We start from the raw sequence: 20,351 nt of genomic DNA, 5'->3' as shown, positions 1-20,351 counted from the left end.
ATCTAGCCGCTCAGTCAGCCATTTCTGTAGCGTGTCAAGGTCGCTATCTAAATCACCTGATAGAATGCAGGGGTGTTCCAGGCAGGCTTGGGCCAAACTTTCAGGAGTGACCCGGTGGTATGGCTTACTGGGGTGCCTGAGATGATTAGAGTTTATACAAGATGATTTGCTCGTACCCTGAATTTGAAAACAGATCAAAAAATGGTCCGACCAAAGAACAGGGATGGGACAGGTCATGACAAGAGGAATGGTGGAAAACACTTGATCAAGAGTGTGGCCCTTATCATGGGTCGCGCCCGACAGATAGGGAGTAAGACCTAGAGGGGCGGTGATGTCATTGATTTTGATTGCATCACCGTCCATCTCAACAACCATATGTATATTGAAATCCCCTAGCACTATGCAGTCTTCTGTCTTCAAGCACAGTGTTGTAATTACTGACTGTAACTCCTCGAAAAAGGGACCCCGCAGGCCAGGAGGTCTCAAGAGCCCTGAGAAAGATTGATGGGGGGACAAAACAATGGAAAAAACAAGGGATTCACAACCTGAAATGGACATCGATGGTACGACCACACAGGTGGCAGATCTTTGGACCACAATTGCAACCCCTCCACCCCTACCTATAGATCTGTCCTGTCTATAGATTACATAATCCGGCGGATTAGCTGTAGCAATATCCGGATTGGAGGACTCACTTAGCCAAGTTTCGGTGAGCATTAAACATAATGGTTTTTTGGTTGTCAACAGCTCGAAGATGTCCAGGGCATGCCTACACAAGGAGGGGGTATTAAGTAACAGGCACTTATAGTTTACAGCGGGGAGAGGGCGGGATGCCTCGAGTACCAAAAAAATATTTGGGTGCCATCCACAGCCGGGGCAACAACATTTACCTTTATACACAGCATTTCTCTGAAAAACGTCTATAATAGCCTCTCACACCATCTACATTCAAAGTAAATTAAAGGAAAATCGTACTTAAAACAGTTTGTTTAAAAATTATTCAATATCATCAGGGCAAGAATCTCTACAGAACAGAGCTGGCTGTATGAGGCGACCCATGACATTCTGGGGCTCTGGGCCAGAGCTCAGCCCACTTTGCCAATTAAAACGTCTCTGACCAGGCCTGGTGTTTTTGTTTACGTCCTGATACATGGTTTGCATTTTATTTCTTGCGTTTGGAAGCCTCTATTTTCATCAAACTACTTTATATAGGCTGTAAGCCATTTTCAGGCCATAAACAAACACAGCTTGCATGTATTTGTTGCCACTAGTGAGGCACATGATCGGGAAGCACTGGGCAGGGAGAGTTAATGGAATAAACACCCCCACCAGGCACTAGTATGAGTCTGAGTATGTAATATAATAGGATCCAGGTTGCATCAAACATTGAGCTTGCTTGTGACATGTTTCATGACAAGCTGCAGGACTCTGCCTGTTGTCTCATCCTATGCGTTGTCACAGACATTCTCAGGTGCTCTTTGCAAACAGAAATGCATCTTACAGTTCCAGGAACAGTATCCTGTGCTGAAGTGGGACAGCCACAGAAAGGATTACTGTGCAAGTAAGCTACAGCTCGTTTACAGAGTGTAATACAGTAATAGTATTACCAATAGTGTGTTTTCCTTCTCAGGCATTAATGAAAAATCTACACATCATTAGCTGTGCATTAATGGCATCCATTCTGAGTTTATGTACTTCGAGGATAGCATAAAATCTGTACGAATGGGATTTATCTGTCTGAAGCGAGGCAGTCACCGGGCACCATCCTGCGCGAGACATAGATTGACAAAAGGCTGTTAGATCATAGTACAGACAGCAGAGTTTACCAGTCTGTGACATGATTTAAGGCAGCTGTTACTGAGAAAGAATTAAAAACAAATAACAATGTTCTCAGGTTTTTTACAGTTTTATATAGATTGAACGTGGCCCAAAGGTATCAGAGCACTTTATATGAGAGCAGTTTTGTTACACAAGGATATATTTATTTTTTGTTTTTTTTAGAGGGCACGGGTAGATTAAGTGATTTGCCCAGAATTGTATCTGCGGGAGGAATGGGTACACACTGTTTAGATCAGCCAGACTGCTGGTGGGGTAGGGGTTGAATAGACACACTGGGGCCTGGGGACTCGGGAGGGAGGGGGCCAGCTGAACATAATTAATACTACAAGAGGAGAGAAGAAGGCCATCAGGGACAGGGTCGGATTTAATTCCAGCTGTGGGCTGCTTTTTTGGGCAGCGTGGGGGCAGTCTGTGCTGTTAGGATGCTACCACCGGCCCAGTGGGTGCCTGAGTGGCCTTTCTAGAGGCAGATGGGAGGAGGCATCACTCCCTTTCTCTTGCTGGGCTGGCCCCATAATGTATGCTGATTGAGCGGGGCAAGGGAGCCTGAGCAGAAGTGATCTCACTTGCATTCATGTGTGGCTCAGTAGTGTGAACTAATCTGTGCATTTTCTTTATCTAAGTGAAGTTAATAAAACATGCCCCCCACCCCCTTTCTTTTAATAAAACTTCGCTTAAGCAGTGTTTTACGGAACGGCAATACGCAAATGTGTGCCACTATTTTTTGGTGTGCTCAGGCCGATATTTGATCCCGATCTAACCCTGTCCAGAGTCGGATTGGTAACGCAGGCACTCGGGAAATGGCCAAAAGGCTGGTAACCGAATTCCAGCTGTGGGCTGCTTTTTGGGCAGCCTGGGGTCTGTCTATGCTGTTAGGATGCTACCACCAGCCCAGTGGGTGCCTGAGTGGCCTTTCCAGAGGCAGATAGGTGGAGGTATCACTCCCTTTCTCTTGCTGGGCCGACCCAATAATGTATGCTGATTGAGTGGGGGCAGAGGGCCTGAGCAGAAGTGATCCCACTTGCATTCATGTGTGGCTCAGTAGTGTGAACTAATCTTTGCATTTTCTTTATCTAAGTGAAGTTAATAAAACATGCCCCCCACCCACTTTCTTTTCATAAAACTTCTCTGAGGCAGTGTTTTACGGACAGGCAATACGCAAACGTGGGGGCACTTTTTTTTGGTGTGCCCGGGCCGATTTTTAATACCAATCCAACCATGTCCAGGGTCTGATTGGTAACGCGGGCACTCGGGAAATGGCCAAAAGGCCGCTAACCGAATTCCAGCTATGGGCTGCTTTTTGGGCAGCCTTGGGACACTGCTTTGATCCTGGACTTTATGTGCGCTACACAAGAGTGGAAGTCCACAATTGCAGGCCTCAGGTCTATCTCAGAGCGCTAGTACTCGCACACCAAACAAAAAAGAATTTCAAGCCGGCAGCCCTGTTTGGGGCTGGACCATCAACAAAAACTGTCCCAGAGCAGAGCCAGGACAATCTCCAAGTTCGGAAACAGGACAGTTCCTGACTTGCCGATAAATAGGGCAATCGTGGGAATGCAGACAGACAAGATGGCTTAGCACCTACTGATCGGGGGGTCGCGCGGGTGGTTTCACGGGAGGTATTCAATTTCAATTAAAAAAAATCATAAACTTACCTTCCTGGGTCCCGCGCTGCCTCAGCTCCTGGCCGGGTCCTGTGGAACAGGAAGCAGGCAGCCTCCCTCCCCTTCCCTAAGCCAATCACAATGCTGGAATAGTAGCGTTGTGATTGGTGGGGACAGCACCCAGCCGGGTGCCTAATGGGAGGTCATTTTCTCCAAGTAGGCTGCATGCAGCTTACATGGAGAAAAGGGAGAATGCACATGACTCGTTTGTTCGGTCCCAGAGGCTGACCAGAGAATCAGGGCCCACAGCATTAGGCTAGCCACTCCTCCCTTGCTCTCAAGTAGACCAACCCACCCGCCAGCCCCCAACCAAACCCTTCTGCTTTCTTGCAGTGTGAGAAGCAGAAACATAAAATGGTAGTTTTACTATTTCAGTTTCTGCTTCTCGCACTGCGAGAAAGCAATGGGGTGACGCTCCTCCGCCCATACGGAGGAGCAGCCCGTGGTACATACATGTGAACCGTAAAAAACAGATGGACATGCACGCTTCATTGTACACACACACACACCTGCATAGTGACACATGATCACACATTATTGAACCAACTCCCACAGACTAGCTTATACTTCAGCTCCTTCGCTATTTTCTCTCCTCCCATTCTCATATTTGAAAACACAGTCTGCATATAAACCTGCCCAATAGTCCCCTTTTTTAGCTGAGCATGTCAAATCTCAACACATAAGCGTATAACAATTTCTTGCCCCCACTGTTAACAACATTGCAGTAGATATTTGAGCATGGTACCACATATCTCTAAACATATGTGTATTGTTGTCTGAAAATGAAGTCTGGCTCCTACTCTCCCAGGACGTCCACAACACCACACAAAATTGTTGAGTCTGTTCTTCAAATATGGGAGTTTTATACTGGAGAAGAGACATATTCACTGCTGTGACAAAATCAGTAAAAGGGCAAATGTCTGCAGAGGAAGGTGTCTCATTGTTTCTAAAGATAGTGTTTTAACTACTTACATTTATTTATTCATAACCCATGTTCTCCTATGAATCATGCAAATGAAATCCACTTACCTTTAACAAAGACAACAAGAGTTAACACCAGCGTCACTCGGATCGCGGTTTTGCCTTTGAAAGTTTCCATTATGGCCCACTTTGTCATGATTTAATTTTAGGGCACGTTTAGCAAGACGGGCTCTTCTTAACTTGCGATTCTGAGAAAAATGCCAAAATATAAATACATTAGGCACATATCACACATGTGCAACATTATGGTTATAATTTTAGAGCTGTGGTACCCCCTGGAGCAGGATGTAATAACAAAGTAGAAGGTTGGAGTAAGAATGCTCCTTAAGTAGGGACACCAAATTGGGCAAAGTGTGCCTTAATAAAAAATGAATCACTCACTGTTTACCACGCTCAGTTGTAGGACAAGAGACATGCATTAAATGCACATTCTACTATGCACTCTTGTAGGGACTAGGCACCTAAATGCCACACTCCCCGCTACTGCCCACTTTTGCACAACCAGCAACCTAACACACAATTACCCCCTATAGGGCTCTCGCACAGGACCGGGAAATATTGCTAGAGGGCTGCAAGCGACGTTTAAGGGGAAAGTTTAACAGAAAATAAAATAAGTATTTAAGGAAAAGAAAAGAATGTGTGTTTATATGCGACTATCATTTGCATGTGGGGTGCAGACATCTATGTCCAGCTAAGAATGCACCAAGTAAAAGTTGTGGTAAAAAAAATGGAAAAACGCCAATATGTGGCAAGGCACTATAATGTAAGTTAGTACTGTAAAATGGATCAGGAGAACAAGGTGATGAACCTAAAGAAGGGGGTGCTAAAGAATTGCTTTAGTATTTAGGGGGGTTTCAGACACATGTGTTGATTCATACATGAACATAACAGTGGATGAGAAGGTTTTTAATTCTGTCAGATGATTCAGTTGCTTGCGTTAACATGATAAAAGATCTATTCAAAGAGTGTTGGGACAACAAACAATTGGAACCTCCTTGCAGGTCGCCAGTGCCATACAAATGGTGGAAACAGTTTTGAAGGTTTTTCAAATGTGTTCCAATGACACACCATTTGTAAGAAAGTGTATATTGCAAAGAAAGGGTGGAATATTCTAGTGTGGTATCTTCAGGGTTTGTTTGGCATGACTTTAATGCCTGACACAAAGGAGAAAATTATGTTGGTTAGTGAGCAAGATGATGAAACAATGTAAAATGATCAAGAAGTTCAGGAAGTTCTTTAAAACCAAGCTAAAAGGGATTTGTGTATTTAAGCACAGGACCTGAATCACATATGGGGCAGTAACTGTCAAACATAAAATGCGAAATGTCCACTTAAGTGTAAGAGAAGATCTGGTGGATGAGCCAAAGATGATTGATGATGGGGGTAATTGAGCAGAGTGTGTCATCTTTGTGGTTGCCTCCTTTAGTCATTGCACAAAAGAAAAATAGGAAGATGAGGATGTTTGTTGATTTGAGAAGTCCAAACAAGTAAATATGGGTAGGCTCTCACACATTGCTGTCCATTGATGACATTCTGAAGATAATCAGAGTTGGCAGGTGCTTTAGCAAAATCGATATAGCATGAGCCTGATACTGTAGGAAGCCTATGGTACAATAAATGTATCCAGTTATCTTCAACAGCATTGGTTTCTTTTCACCTCTCTACAATGGCAACGGAGATGGGAAAATAAAGCATTACAGCAGTCAAAGAAAGCAAGAAGCATGTATTGTGTTACATCCCACCTGCATTGACTGGGACAGCTGCTCATAGAATATCTCAGTCTATTCAAAGGACAACATTCCACTTGGAGCCCAGGTTGCCAAATTAGTACAACCTTTCAGAATACTTCAGAAGAAGATACTATACTTAAAACAGAATCCCATTGGTAGAAGTGTCTATTGAAGGAACTCCTATCACCATCCCATTCTCTCAATCTAAAAAAATCTCCATTCCTCTGTCACACCTCCTTCCTTCCCTCCCACTCTCTATTACACTAGCCCTCTTTCTATCGCCTCCCACTCTATCTCTTTTTTAATCCCACCTAACCAGTCTCTCTTTTACACCTGCCTCCCACTCTCTATAACACCTGGCCAGCATAGGAGATGTCATCATAGGAGATGCTGTTGAGTCCATGGATGCAGATGATGTCGGCTACCTGGGTCATGTAGGCATTTAAAAGGGTGGGGCTGAGGGAGGAGCAGTGGGGATGCCACAAATCACCTCTTCTTCTTTTTTCGTCCTAGAATATTAAAGAAAATTGCAACATTTATTTCAGTTGATCTACTGAAAGGGGTGGTCATCGCCCTAGTTCTGTCACAATTTGACTACTGCAATAGCCTTTGTATTAGCCTTTCGAAGGGCCTGCTTAAAAAATTGCAGACTATCTAGAATGCAGCAGCTCATTTTCTTCTGGGAATTCCCAAAGATCAATCAGCCAGGGCCTCAATTAGACAACTTCATTGGCTTCCTGTTTGCCATCAGATCACCTTTAAGGCTCTTTGTTTAGCCTATAAAACAATTTTGGGGAAAAGCCCCTGCTTTCTTTGCTAAACATTGTGAGCAGTATATTCGGTGCAGAACTTTATGCTCTGGCTCAGCCAATCTATTGAAAGTTGCCCCCTTCAAGCGTGCCACTTGGGGGGTAGAAGCTTTTTTAGATTTACACCCCATAAGTGGAATTGTTTGCCACTAACTCTGAGAATGGAACCCTCACAAAACCTGGTTATTTAATCAATGATCACTCGTACTTTGCTCTTGTCTGTTCCCTATAGTTCTGCCCAGCGCCAAGAGCAATCTGGGTATTCGTGCGCTTTACAAATCATAAATCATCATCACAGATGATGATTTTGTGCTCAGAGGTGAAGGTCGCTATGCAGATTCTCTAAGTGCTTCCTGTGATGAAAGAGGCGATCAAGTTGAGGGCGTCTCCCTGGATGCCGATGTAGTGGAGTCTTGTGATGAGGGTGGGTGGGATATGGTGTCAAAGGCCACTGAGAGATCGAGGAGGATCAGGGCGGCTGTCTCCCCTTTGTCTTGGAGGGATCCGATGCCATCGGTTGGAGTGATCAAGATGGTCTCTATGCTGTGTTTGGAGCGGAAATCGGATTGTGGTGCGTCTAGCAGGTTATTTCCTTTCAGGTGTTCGGCGAGCTGGTGATTGATGGCATTGTCTAGGACCTTTGTGAGGAAGGGATGCAGCAAGATGGAGAGGTAGTTCATGTGTTTGGCAGAGGGTTTCTCCAGGAGGGGTTTGACCACAGTGTGTTTTCATGCATCAGGTTTGGTGGCATTGGTGATGGCTGATTTGAGGATGTTGGTGAGTGCACAGCTGATTTCCTTCCATCCCAGACTGAAGAAATGGTGGGGCACACTTTCCTCATTCTCTCACATGACCTATATTTATTACACAATCATCTGAAAATCATATCAGACTCCCCTACATGGAAACTGTTTAAAGTACGCAATCCACTTCTTAAGAATAGGGTTTCTCCAACAGTTGTCCTGAGGAGGACCCTGCACAAGGAAAAAGTGTCATGCTGGCGTTATAGGGTCGAAACATCAACAATATAAACTGTGTGTACCATATGTGTTGGCTCATGTAAAATCAATGGACAAATGTATTAACCAGTTGCAAATGAAGCATATTTCTGAGTTGACAGACCCAACAACAACATAGATTAATCTTAAAATTGTATACATCTTTGCATGTGCACTTCAGTTATTGCATGAGCACTTTTCACGTATGTTACCTCAGTAGTGAAATAAACTATTTTGAAACAATATATCATTTATATACATGGAATATTTGTGTGCATAATTGATTCCACCATGTTCATATGTGATTTTAGGAAAGTATCTTGTACTTCGGACTCCTTATAAAGGTTTAAAAAGATGGGCACAGCATAACAAAAACGAAAGAACATTTCTGCCGAGTGCAATCATGATCCAACATGAAGAAAAATAAAATAAAGCCCTGAAGGAGTTGGAAGCTTGTGGGGAAGCAGTAAAATCGCTGTCATCCAGGAAACTGTATCCAGCAGTGTAGCTGATGGATGGTGATCCACTTTTATACACAGAAGAAGAATCTCATATAACTGCACATTTCAATGCAGAGTGAGAACATTTTATGGGTCCTGGAGCAAGTAGAGGAGGAGCCTCAGGTGAAGCTGTGGGATTGCAAAATATGGGCTGCCAAAGATGTCATGTTATACCTATATGGATAGCATTGAAATTGAGGTTTACTTAAGTACAAATAACATTTATAGTTTCTTTCCATGAACGTATAAAGCTGCGTTGTTAATTTCACTTATTACAGTGGAAATTGATATTCAATGGTGTCAATGGAAGGACTGTTAGAACAACTTATGAAATCTGGCCCTGTTTTCCCTTTCTTCTAAATTTTATGCTATGATCTTTCAACAGCAATCCAAACCACTTCACAGTTGCAACTGTACTACAGGGACAACAAAACAACATCTGTTTGAGGAAACACCAATAGAAACAGGCACATCAATGAGAGAGGATGATAAGGCAATCAGGGCTACAGGAGGACAACACGTAGAGGTGCCAACAAAGGTGCTGAAACAATCCCCAAAATCGTCTACCTCAAGTAGGAAAAGGGAGGTGAACAGGCGAATATTATACACCAACAGGGTTCTTGTCAACAGTTCTTGACAGCTGTTTTTGTCACTATGACAGAAGAGTATTCTTTACTTTAGGTACCTGTATCCTCATTCCTGCTGGTGCTCTCCCTGATTGATCAGCTATCCTATGTGATCCTATGACCACTGTAGCCAGGATGAAACCTACAGATTCTCCAAAAAGGCTCATGCACGTTGTCTCCATGAACATCAGTGGTCTGACAAGTTATATATATTAAGGAAAATGATCCTGAAACAACCTTAATAATATGACGACTGATGTACCCCTATTGCAGGAGAAGCATCTACTGCCCAGCAAGACTGCAATAAGCTAAAGAAGGGTTGTATAGGCAGGATGAATAGTGGCAGTCAGGTGTACTCTGGCACTAAGAACTTGACAGGAACCACTAATAGCTCTCCCCCACAAGATCCTCAAAACATTGGCCGAACCTGGAGGTTAGTTTCACAATGTGAAATTGACGACATCCAGATAGACCCTAATGCTGAGCTCTGTCTATGAACCAAATTCTGGTAAGGTTAAGTGTTTTACACAGCTATCCAGACTGCTCACCTAATTTGAGAAGTCGCAGGCTGTGGTTGGGGATAATATGGACCCAAACATTGACAGTGTGAGGGCCCTATATAAGAGCAAAGCGTTGTTGCAAGATAGCATGTGTTTTGGAAATTGGGCTGCTGTTTGAGGGGTTACAGATACAGGGGTACCCAGCATGAGGTACAGAACATAGAAAATCAGGAAGCAAAAATTGTATTTTAGCATAAGAAAACAGATCATGCTACATCTACAACAATTAATTGAATACCTGATCAATGTACTAAAAACAATATATAACAATGAAAGTGACAGTAGTATTGGTTGTCCCTGATTGGCTCTTCCTAAAGTAAGCTTCTTGAAGAGGAACTGGGAGATGTCTCTGCCCTGTGCTACACATTCCACCATGCTCGAGAGGCCCCTCAGCCCATGCACCTGTGGAGCAGACCACATTTCAAGGGCGATGAAGAAAGTGTGTGCATAAATGATGTTCAGTGCGGGCTGTATATCTCAGTTCTTTTCTGCCCCATTTGGAGGCTATCACCTCCATAGGGTGGCCATATCTGTAGCTTCCAGAAAGGCCTCCAGGTCCACAGAATTAGGAATTTTTCCCCTTAATGGCAATGATCATGACAACAGGGTGTATGAGGCCAAATGTAACATTTTTGCTGATCAGAACCTAGGTCTCAATACCAGAAACGTTATCCTCTTTACTGCAATAAAATGTGAATAGTCAACTGCAACATGCTCAGGAAGTCCATCATACAAGAATGGGTTATTTTGTTTTTGGCTACTTGTAGAATAGAAGATAAATGTTGGAGGTGCAAGAGGTAGACAACAAAAGGCCACCGGCTGTTTGAGTTTCCACAGCTGTGAAGCCATAGCTTATGGGCCCTTTGGAATTCAAGATGCCCAAGGAATTCGTGGCCAAATAAGCAAGAGACAAAGTAATTTAAGAATTCAATTTATAGCCCCTTTCTTGGCCTCCTCGGCTTTCCCTTCTCCAATATGTTTGGGAATTCAAATGTCTCTCCACACTGCCCAACTTTCTTTCAGTGGAGTCCAAGTATTGTGCAGGGATGCAGAATCGGGTCTCATGGACTTGCTTTTGGTTTAAATATCAGCCTGGTATGGTCCAAGGTGCCTACCTTGGTGTCAAAGGCAGCGATCTCCTTGAAATTGGCATTGAGAGTGACCTCAGGCATTTTGTCTGTATGTGGGTGGGCTTGGTCCCTCCGAAAAGAGCACCAGTTTGGAAGGCAGACTTGAAGGCATAGAGACACAGAGATCAGTGATTCAGAAGGCAGAGGGTAGTCTCAGAGCAGGCCCTGGCACAGTGGTATAACCGCCAACCAGAGACTTCTAGACAGAACACCAGAATAAAAGGGTGCACAGGTGTCCCAATATGAATGGCCCCCAATAAAAGCATTGAATCAAAGGAGGCACAGCCAGTGTGCATGGATCTTTCTCCGAGACACTTCAAAGTTCTACCCAACACTTCAAGAGTAGACAAGGGTTAGTGCTATGGATGTCATAGGCAAGTGTGGAGGCTCTTCCCAGGTGAATCTAGGACCATGTCCAGCAGAAAGAGGAGAGTAAGTCAAATAAGTTTGCCTTAACGGAGGAACATGGCTGTGTGTGGTAAAACCTCTTACACAGCACTTACTGCAACAGCAAAAGGAAGGGTCATACAGAACCAACTGGAGCCTGTACACTCCAATATTAAAGGCTGTTAAACGTCACTACCATGGAAAAATCCAAAGGTAACTCCCTTTCACCAGCAGCCCAGGGCGAGAGTTAGGTCAGACAGATAAAAAGAGGAGGGAGAGGAAAGAAAAGCTCAAAGTCACAGTGTCACCAGTGGTTGTCGTTGCTCATATGAGCTGTAGGAGTAGTCGGTCATCACACCGCAGTAGAACGCAATGGCCTGATACAATCAGCCATTGTGGGCCTCTCGGTAGTCCCCTTCAGCAGTGCCATGGAGCCACTGAATCACAGCTCAGTACCAACCTCAGCATCAATCGTGGACTGGTACTGCAGCCTCCAAACAGGTCCCCACGACTCCCCTCAGGGAACGTTGCTGAGGATGATACAGTCAGCAGGTGGACCCCATAGAAGCAGTCACAGCTCAACTGCGATGCATCTGCAGCATGTGTAAATTACAGTTGTTAAAATAAGGAGCGTTTCCCTCACCCTACTTTCATGTAGGCCACCTACTTACCTCTGGAGTCTGCTGTAAAGATCCCTTAGTATGTCTCACAGTGCAGCCATCTTAGCTCATGGCTGCCTCCGCCCTCCACCACACCAGTTGCCTTATGATCATACCAGCCTCAACCTCTCCATCACTCCAGATAGCATCTGTCACACGTTCTCCTCTATCCCACCAGCCTCCCTCGCTCTATATCACACCTGCTTTCCTCCTGTCATACTATCTTTGACTCTATCACACCATCCTCCTTCCATTAGACCAGCTTCCCTTTACCATGTCAGCCCTTCTCTCTGTCACCTGTATCATACAAGCCAACGCGTCTATCACAATCTTCCCCTGTCTCCTTCTTTCTTACACCTTCCCTTTCACACCAGCCCCCTCTCTCCATCACAGCAGCTACTCTCCAGTGTACCAGCTCTCACACTCACTATGCCAACCTCAACCCTCAATCCCACCGGCTAACTCTGCCATACATGTCCCCTCCATCAATGACATCAGCCTCCCTCTCTCACACAAACCCCCTCCATCTATTACAACAAATGTCCCTATCACACCAGCCCCCATCTAGCATGCCAGCCTCCATCTCTATATAGCACCAGGTAGCCTTTCTCTGTCACTTCAGGTCGGCTATCCCGCCAGCCTCCCTTTCTCCAACACGTCTTCCTAGATCAGGGCAGCTCTTCTTCATCACCAGATCCCCTCCCTTTATCACTCTGACCTATCTCTAACCCACAGGCCTCACTGTCTTCAATCACACCAGCCTCCATCACTTACCCTGCCAAAGAAGCCTCCCATACACCCTCTGTCACACTAGCCTACCTCATTCCTAATCTGAATCATACACTCTGAATCACACCAGCCTCCCTCACTGGGTCTGACTAGCCTCTCTCACACGCTTTATCAGACCAGTCTCCCACCATCACTCCAAAAATACAGCCTCCCTCTCACAATCGTCTTCTTCTAACTGCTGAAGCATACCATATGAGTTTGCTTAAGCTAAATTTGGGCCTTGTCTTACCTCCCAATTTCAGCTATGATGGTCTTTTATTTGCCTGCTGAAAGTTGTCGAGGGGAAGAAACACGTCAAAATTATACCTACAATGTAGTCATGCTGTAAAGAACACAGACTCCGAATTCTAATTCATGGGTTTTTTTAAAGGGCCAAAAAAACTGAATATAAACACACCTTAGTATTAATGAATATAGGTACAGGAAAATTAACACAGAGCCAAATCTACGCATATAATTGACTCAACATAGGAGGCACAGAATAATAAACTCCAAGATTAGTACACAACCCAAGATGCAGGCGGAATCTAAATCCCTTTTCATTAGGAAGGGAAGCATAAATTGTCTTTCCCTACACTACTCTCATTGATGGTGTTTCTGGCTGGTTCCCTTATCTTATTTCTCAAAGGTGTCAGCACGTGTAGCCTTCCTTAGAAGTACTTATGTCAAATGGGTCAAAATAGTGTAAAGCTATGGAGCTCGCTCTAAAAATTCTCCTTCTCCTCTGAAAATCTAGAAGTCTGCCTTTTCTGTCCCTGCGCATAATACAAAAGGATAAACTCAGCCCCCTCCTAAATGTATAACATGACAAAATATTTCGCTTCTTCAGGACTGTGGTGTTTTTCCATGACTTCTTTAATTAAATCTTCTTTTGACCTTGGAGTGTAGATAGGCCAGGCACAGAACATATCCTCCCCTCTCGCTTCTGAGACTGTTCAAAGACATTCCAGTTATCTCCTTAAACTAAAATAATGATGGTAAATTCTTTATACCTGCAATGGGATGAGAGCAGAGGGATTCAGCGCCTTGAGACCCCTTTGGGTGTGTAGTGCGCTATATAAATGCTGTGATTGATTGATTGATTGATACTGTTCTGGCACATACAAAGATGCATTTAATTATTTCTTCAGTAGCAGAGGCTTTCAAAACTGTAAGCAACTTCTAACTCTGGGCCTATAATGCAGGCAACTTTAACACACAATTACATTAATATGAATATAATATCATTCTGCATATATGCATACAAAAATGATGGTTTCACTAATACATATAAATCCTACTTAAAGTTATACATTATGATTCTGTTTACGATGTTGAATAAATGCATTCAATAAAAATGAAACACTGCACACCACACTAAAAAATAGATAAATGTGGTTAACCTATGAGTATAATGCACCCCGACAATTTAGAGTGCTGTGTACGCTCTATCAGTTCCCTCCTCCTATGACTTGTGTCATAACACCAACATCTTACTTCCTTCTTACCTCCTTTGCAGAAGAGAGCGATCTAAACAGAAGTCGTAGCCTGCCATCCTTGTCTGAATTTCTCTAATCCCCTAAAATGCAGATAATGACTGTCCTGCAGTTGTTCTAAATGCTGCTCTCGTTTCTTCAGGGAATTTTCAGTATGATGTGCCTTTTGCCATTTGTAAGCCTTAATGGTTCCCAACAGCACAATGATACAAATGACTGCTATTATGATGGGTTTAAGGATATATCCCATTATCCGTTGTCCCAGGCTTCCAAACCAGCTTCCAATCTCCCCAAATCCCTTGCCAATTTGTTCCAATAGGCCATCTGCAGCCAAGTCATGCAAATCTTGATGGAGTTCTGAGAAATTACTGATATATTTGTGTATATCCCGACTATTGTCTGGAATATATGTACAGCATTGCTGCACTTTCAATAATTTACAGACTCCTCCAGCTTTTGCTAGGAGAATGTCTAAAGCAAGTCGATTTTGAAGAACGATAGCCCTTATTGAGACCATCTCCCCATCAACAAGTAGTAAGATTTGGGCCGTATTCACAGAGAGTTTATCTACTATTGTTGCCAGCTTTCTAATTTTCACATCATTCACAATAACACCCACACTAGGTATCATGACTTCAAATATATCTCCTACAATTTCTCCAGCACTTGCATCATGTTTTTACCCTGTGAACACATTTTCCTTCTAAGGGCCATAGATCATCTACATGAAAGATTTTGGGAAATATCACTGCTAAACAACAAGTTCCTTGCCAATTTTTGGGCAATTTCACCTAAGCATTTTTCCCACACATGAAATATACATTTGGTACTATGGTTAACTTATCAAGTAATGCCTTCCTTTTATTGTCTCCTCAAATAAGAAAATATGTTCACAATCACTCTCACACACAAATATTTTGTCATAATTAGTTGATGGATGCCTAATGCATAACTTTCCTTTTTGTTGAAAATCTAAAGTTATGGGACCAGAACTTCCCTTTGCCTTATGATCTAGTTCTTCCTGTGTCCATGGGATAACCTTGGGGCATATTATCAAGGGGATTTATCTCCGCTTTTTTGGCTTTAAAAGCCAAGAAAGCGGAGATAAAATTATCTCCCTATTACCTAGCTGTCGCTAACATAAGTTAGCGACAGCTTGTAGGAGATAGCGACCATCTTGGGTCCCACTTTGCATGCCAGTGATATTTATCACTAATGACATGCAAAGTGGACGTGCCAAGATGTTAGAGACTGGAAACAGTCGCTAACATCGCTATCTCCTATTACCAACTTTTGGAGATATTCGCGCTAAGCAGGAATATCTCCAAAAGCTAACACCTGCCCTGAGCAGTTCTTAGCCATGTTATCCAATGGTAGGTGGATAACATGGCTAAGAGCATTAGCTTGGTAATGCATGAATATCGCTGACTTTTCAGCGATATTCATGCATTTCTGCCGATTTTTATCGCTTAGGAGATAAACCTTGATAATAGCAAGGTTCCTAATCGATAAAAATCGCCGCAGCTCGGCGATAAAAATATTGCCGCTAAGCCAACATAGCGATAATTATCGCTAGTTGTTGGTAATATGCCCCCTTATGCTTTGGATCTGGTCTAAATAGGGTTTGTCTATGTCGATCTTCTATCTGATGTACAAATTTCTTTTCAATATCAGTCATCATGCAGGTTAAGTTGTGTCTGTGGGCATATGAAGTATCTAATGTAATAGTAGGCACAGAATACTTAGACATTCTCTCTACATCTTTATAATAATCAAACATGTTCATGTACTTTAGAACCGGAACTTCTGAGAGTGCCACATCTTAATTGGAGAAATAGTACTCAAAATGAGCCTTACTGTAGAACATGCTTAGCAACACACTACATGTGATGCCATAAGTTAAAGGTAAGTGATGGTATTGAATGTCCTCTTCGACCGATGCGGGTAATTGCATACACACAAAACAATATTTCTCTTCCATTGTATCCACATACTCATATAACAACTGAGCATATGCATTCAGAATAAAATCTCCTTTTGATAGATCTACGTATAGCATCCAACTAGTTTCCCTAATCATATCTCTATCCCTAGCTGATGCATCCTCTTCTATGTCTGCTGTAGATGGGGTTGGTGTCATTTCATTCTTTTCAGCATTGTGAGACCCCACCAGCGACGTAACAATCACCACAGCTATGACAATAATCAGCACAACAATAAGGGTACCAATTATGAACTTTTGTCTGTGTTCTAATTTCTTGGACTCCATTTTGACCCACGATGTTGATTGAAAATGTATTTGCTTTCAAAAAAGTCTCTGGTTTTCTTTATTGCCTAAATTGGTTTATTTACAATGTCCTTATTATCTTTTTCCATTTGATTCTTTTCTCAATGTTCAGTTCAACAACACTAAACGTATTGAAGAGATGTAGTCATCCTTACCCCTCAATTCTTCTCTCTTTGGAAAAGTTCCTAATATCAAATCTTCTTCCTCTTAGGGCTAGGTTATCTTCTTTCAAAGGCTAATAAAAGTTCTTTTTACAGTTCATTCTTCATCATTTATGATGTTTGATCCAAGCATAGCAAGAACACGTTGCAGTATTTCAGCACAAATTTCTCCCATTTCTTGTGCAGTTGGCTGTCAACCAAAACTTGGTTGAGGATCAAAAAGCGGAACCCACTCAGCCTTGGTGGATCAGGACTGACAAAGTCAGAATTCCAAATGCATCAATTCCAGTGTCTATTAATTAAATATCAATTGTCAGGGTGCTTTCTCCGTGATTTACTGTGCCCGTCCCCAGTCTCCCAGATCCTACCGGTCTCTGCATCTGCAGCCAGGTACGTCCACTCAGGAGATGCGTACTTTCGAGACGGTACTCTCTCCCTTCTGGATCGTCTCAGACCATCCGGTCTTTCTTCAGTTTCACTTTGATTGGATTCAGACATTTCAGGAATCGGAGCGAGATCTTTCTCAGATGCAAGCCTTAAGTTCAGTCTTCCTTTCTTTATTGGCTACTTTGCTGTTGCAGCGTCTGCTCTCCTCCGTTCTTCCTATTGATCTGATCCTTCTGCACCAGACAGTTCACTCTGTTCTGGTTCGAAGTTCACTTCCACAATATCGTCTATTTCTGAGTCTGCATTCACTTCCGGAGTCATCTCATTTATTCTCTCATGCTCGACGGATTGTTCCGCTTCATCGAGAGTTCTCGCTATTGAACTTGTGCTTTCAGTTTCTCTTCACTCTCAATTGCACTTCTCAGAACAAGAGGAGTCGTATCTTCCACAGGTTCTGGGACTCTGCGAGTATGTGAAGCGTGGATCCAATTTGGCAGTCCTTCAGACTTCACCGCTGTACTTGTGACTAAAAGCACCTGGTATGGTCCTCGCCAACGGAAGTCAAGGCAGCTTTTCCTCACATGCTTTCGGACAAGCACCCAGTCACCAGGGTTAGGATCATGCATCAGGTCTCTTAACCACATCAGCCAGTCCCTTACAATAATAACCAAATCATCTGTGATGTTTATCAATGCTGTAGCTGGCACCATAGGTAGTCGCATAGCTCTTCCCATCATTATCTTGTTGGGATAGAGCCCTGTTCTCCTATCAGGTAGACTACACAGGCTCATTAGCGCTAAGGGGAGTGCATCAGGCCATTTCAATGAAGTCAATGAACACACCTTTCACACCCACATTTTGATTGTGCCATTTACTTGTTCCACTAGACAAGAAGCTTCAGGCCTGTAGCTGCAATGTAATCTTTGATCGGTTTTTAAAGCTGAACATAATAATTTCATGAGTTTGTTATGGAAGTGAGTTCCTCTATCTGTTTCCACCGAGTTCGGAATTCCAAACCGTGGTATCAGTTCCCTTAAGAGCAGTTTTGCCACTGTGAGACTGTCACATCGCCGAGTTGGATATGCCTCAAACCAACGTGAAAAGATACAGACCACCACCAAAACATATCTCAACCTATTACACTTTGGCATTTCAATGAAATGCAACTCTATTCTATTGAAAGAACCTCCTGATCTTCCAGTGTGACTCATTGCAACCAAGGTTCTCTTTCCCACATTCATTTGTTGACATGTAACACACCAGTGACAAACTGTTCCAGCATGCACATGGAATCGGGGTTGAACCATGTTTGCCTAAACACTTGCACCATGGCATCTCTTCCAAGATGAACTGCTCCATGAATCTGCCTTGCATTGGGCTCAATAAACAGTTTGGTAATACTGCCCTTTCATCTTTTGGCACCCAAATGCCATCATCTCTCTTTTGACATCCTGCTCTAACCCATGACGCTGCTTCCTCCTCTGAAACCTCATCCTATAATTGCTTAACCTCATCCTTGTATCGGCCACAGCCACAGCCAACATCCTGCTGAGCTCGGTCTCTTCTGCACTTTCTCCTACATATCCTCCATTGAAAATACATACATGTAGTGAACAAAAACAAGCTACTTTATCAGCATAATTATTACGCTTGGTGACAAAATCTTCTCCTTTCCCATGAGCTGTACATTTAACAACTGCTATAGCCTTAGGTTTCTGTAGACTTCCAGTAAATTACGTACATATTCTCCATTACATATAGGGGATCCTGATGACGTTAAGAATCCCCTCTGAGACCATAACTGTCCAAAGTCGTGACCCACTCCAAACCCGTATTGGCTGTCTGTATATATGGTCACTCGAACCCCATCTGCTATGGTACAGGCACGTGTCAGGGCAACTATTTCGGCCACCTGAGCAGAATATACTCTTTTAAACAAGCAGCTTCGACCACTCCCAAAATGGTACATACAGCAAAAGCTGCTCTCAAATACCCTTCATTGTCTCTTAAACATGAACCATCAACAAAAAGAATCAAATTAGATTCGTGCAGCGGTTTATCAACAATGTCAGGTCTGGGTTTGGTAGATAGTTCAGTAACGTTCAGACAGTCATGCTCCTCACAATCTTCCCCTTCCTCTTGTGGAAGAGGCATCAATGTAGCAGGGTTTAGGGTAGTACAGCGCTTTAAAGTAACATTTTCAGCAGCCAACACGACTTGTTCATATTTTGTAAGCCTATTGTTTGTGAGGTGCTGCGTTTTTGTCCTTGTCGTTAGCAATTCCACTGAATGTGGCACAAATATCACAAGCGGGTGACCCATTATCATACTTTCACATCTCTCAATGCTGCCACCTGTTGCAGCAACGGATGTAAGACTCCAGCCAATGCAGAGGCTACAAGATCTAATGTAGCCGAAAAGTAAGCCCCTGGTCTACGGGCACCTCCATGTGTCTGTATAAGGACTGCTCTTGCACAACCTTTTTTCTCACAGCAAAAGAGCGAAAACACTTTATTGTAATGTGGCATTCCAAGATCTGGGGCGAGACATAGACTCTCTCTCAGCTCATGGAAGGTACTCAAGCTGTCATCCTCCCATGGTACCGGATCACTAATATCTTTTCAACTTAATCTCAAAAGAGGCTTCGCTTGTAAGGAAAAGTTTGGGATCCACTGACGATAATTACTGACCATTTCCAAAAACATGCAGACTTCTTTTTGTGTTCTCGAAGTTCCCACTGGCAGAATCGTCTCTATGCGATCTGGTGACACCCTTCGTTTTCCCTTCTCAATTCAATGTCCCAGAAACTGCACTTCTGTTTGACAATATTGGAGCTTATTTGGAAACACTTTGTGTCCATTCTCTGGTAAATGATTAAGCACAGCCACTGTATCAATTAAGCATGAGCGTGAAATCTGTTACGCTCGCGGATTTTGCGGATTTTCGGGAAATCCGCAATCCGCCAATTTTGCGGATTTCCCGCAAAATCCGCAAAAAAAAATCCGCGAATGTAACGGGTTCAAAAGTTGAACCCACACTCATTTAACTATTTTACAATGGCGCCAGCAAGCTGCCAGCGCCGTTGTAAAATAGTTACAAAGTTAGCTTGCACAGGAACCACTAGATAAAACGAAGCAGGTGCTTCCTGTGCAAGCTAACTTTGTAACTATTTTACAACGGCGCTGGCAGCTTGCTGGCGCCATTGTAAAATAGTTACAGGGCAGCACAGCCTTACAGGTCACTCAAGGGACCCCTGCGCCCTTCAGGGCGATTGCATAGTAACACACACATGGTCGCTCGAACTAGTTAATGCTCAAATTCAGTGACTCATTCATTAGCCCAAAAACAATCATGAGCGTCTTCGAGGCT

General features: G+C 43.3%; 1 protein-coding gene across 3 annotated transcripts in view; it reads right to left on the bottom strand.

The window, feature by feature from the left end:
* Positions 1-20,351, bottom strand: part of LOC147662653 (zona pellucida sperm-binding protein 3 receptor-like) — a 351,878-nt gene that overhangs the window by 283,796 nt on the left and 47,731 nt on the right. For all 3 annotated transcript variants that reach the window (XM_086951018.1, XM_086951017.1, XM_086951019.1), the window contains one exon: positions 4,533-4,672. In XM_086951018.1, coding sequence (XP_086807144.1) covers positions 4,533-4,620 — 88 coding nt within the window. In that variant the 5' untranslated portion in view covers positions 4,621-4,672. The remainder of the gene's footprint in view (positions 1-4,532; positions 4,673-20,351) is intronic.

The sequence above is a fragment of the Lissotriton vulgaris genome, unplaced genomic scaffold (genome assembly GCF_964263255.1).
Source record: "Lissotriton vulgaris unplaced genomic scaffold, aLisVul1.2 SCAFFOLD_1031, whole genome shotgun sequence".
NCBI classification, from domain to species: Eukaryota; Metazoa; Chordata; class Amphibia; order Caudata; family Salamandridae; genus Lissotriton; species Lissotriton vulgaris.
The sequence above is the reverse complement of the archived record's forward strand: the minus strand, read 5'-3'. Positions and strand labels throughout refer to the sequence as shown.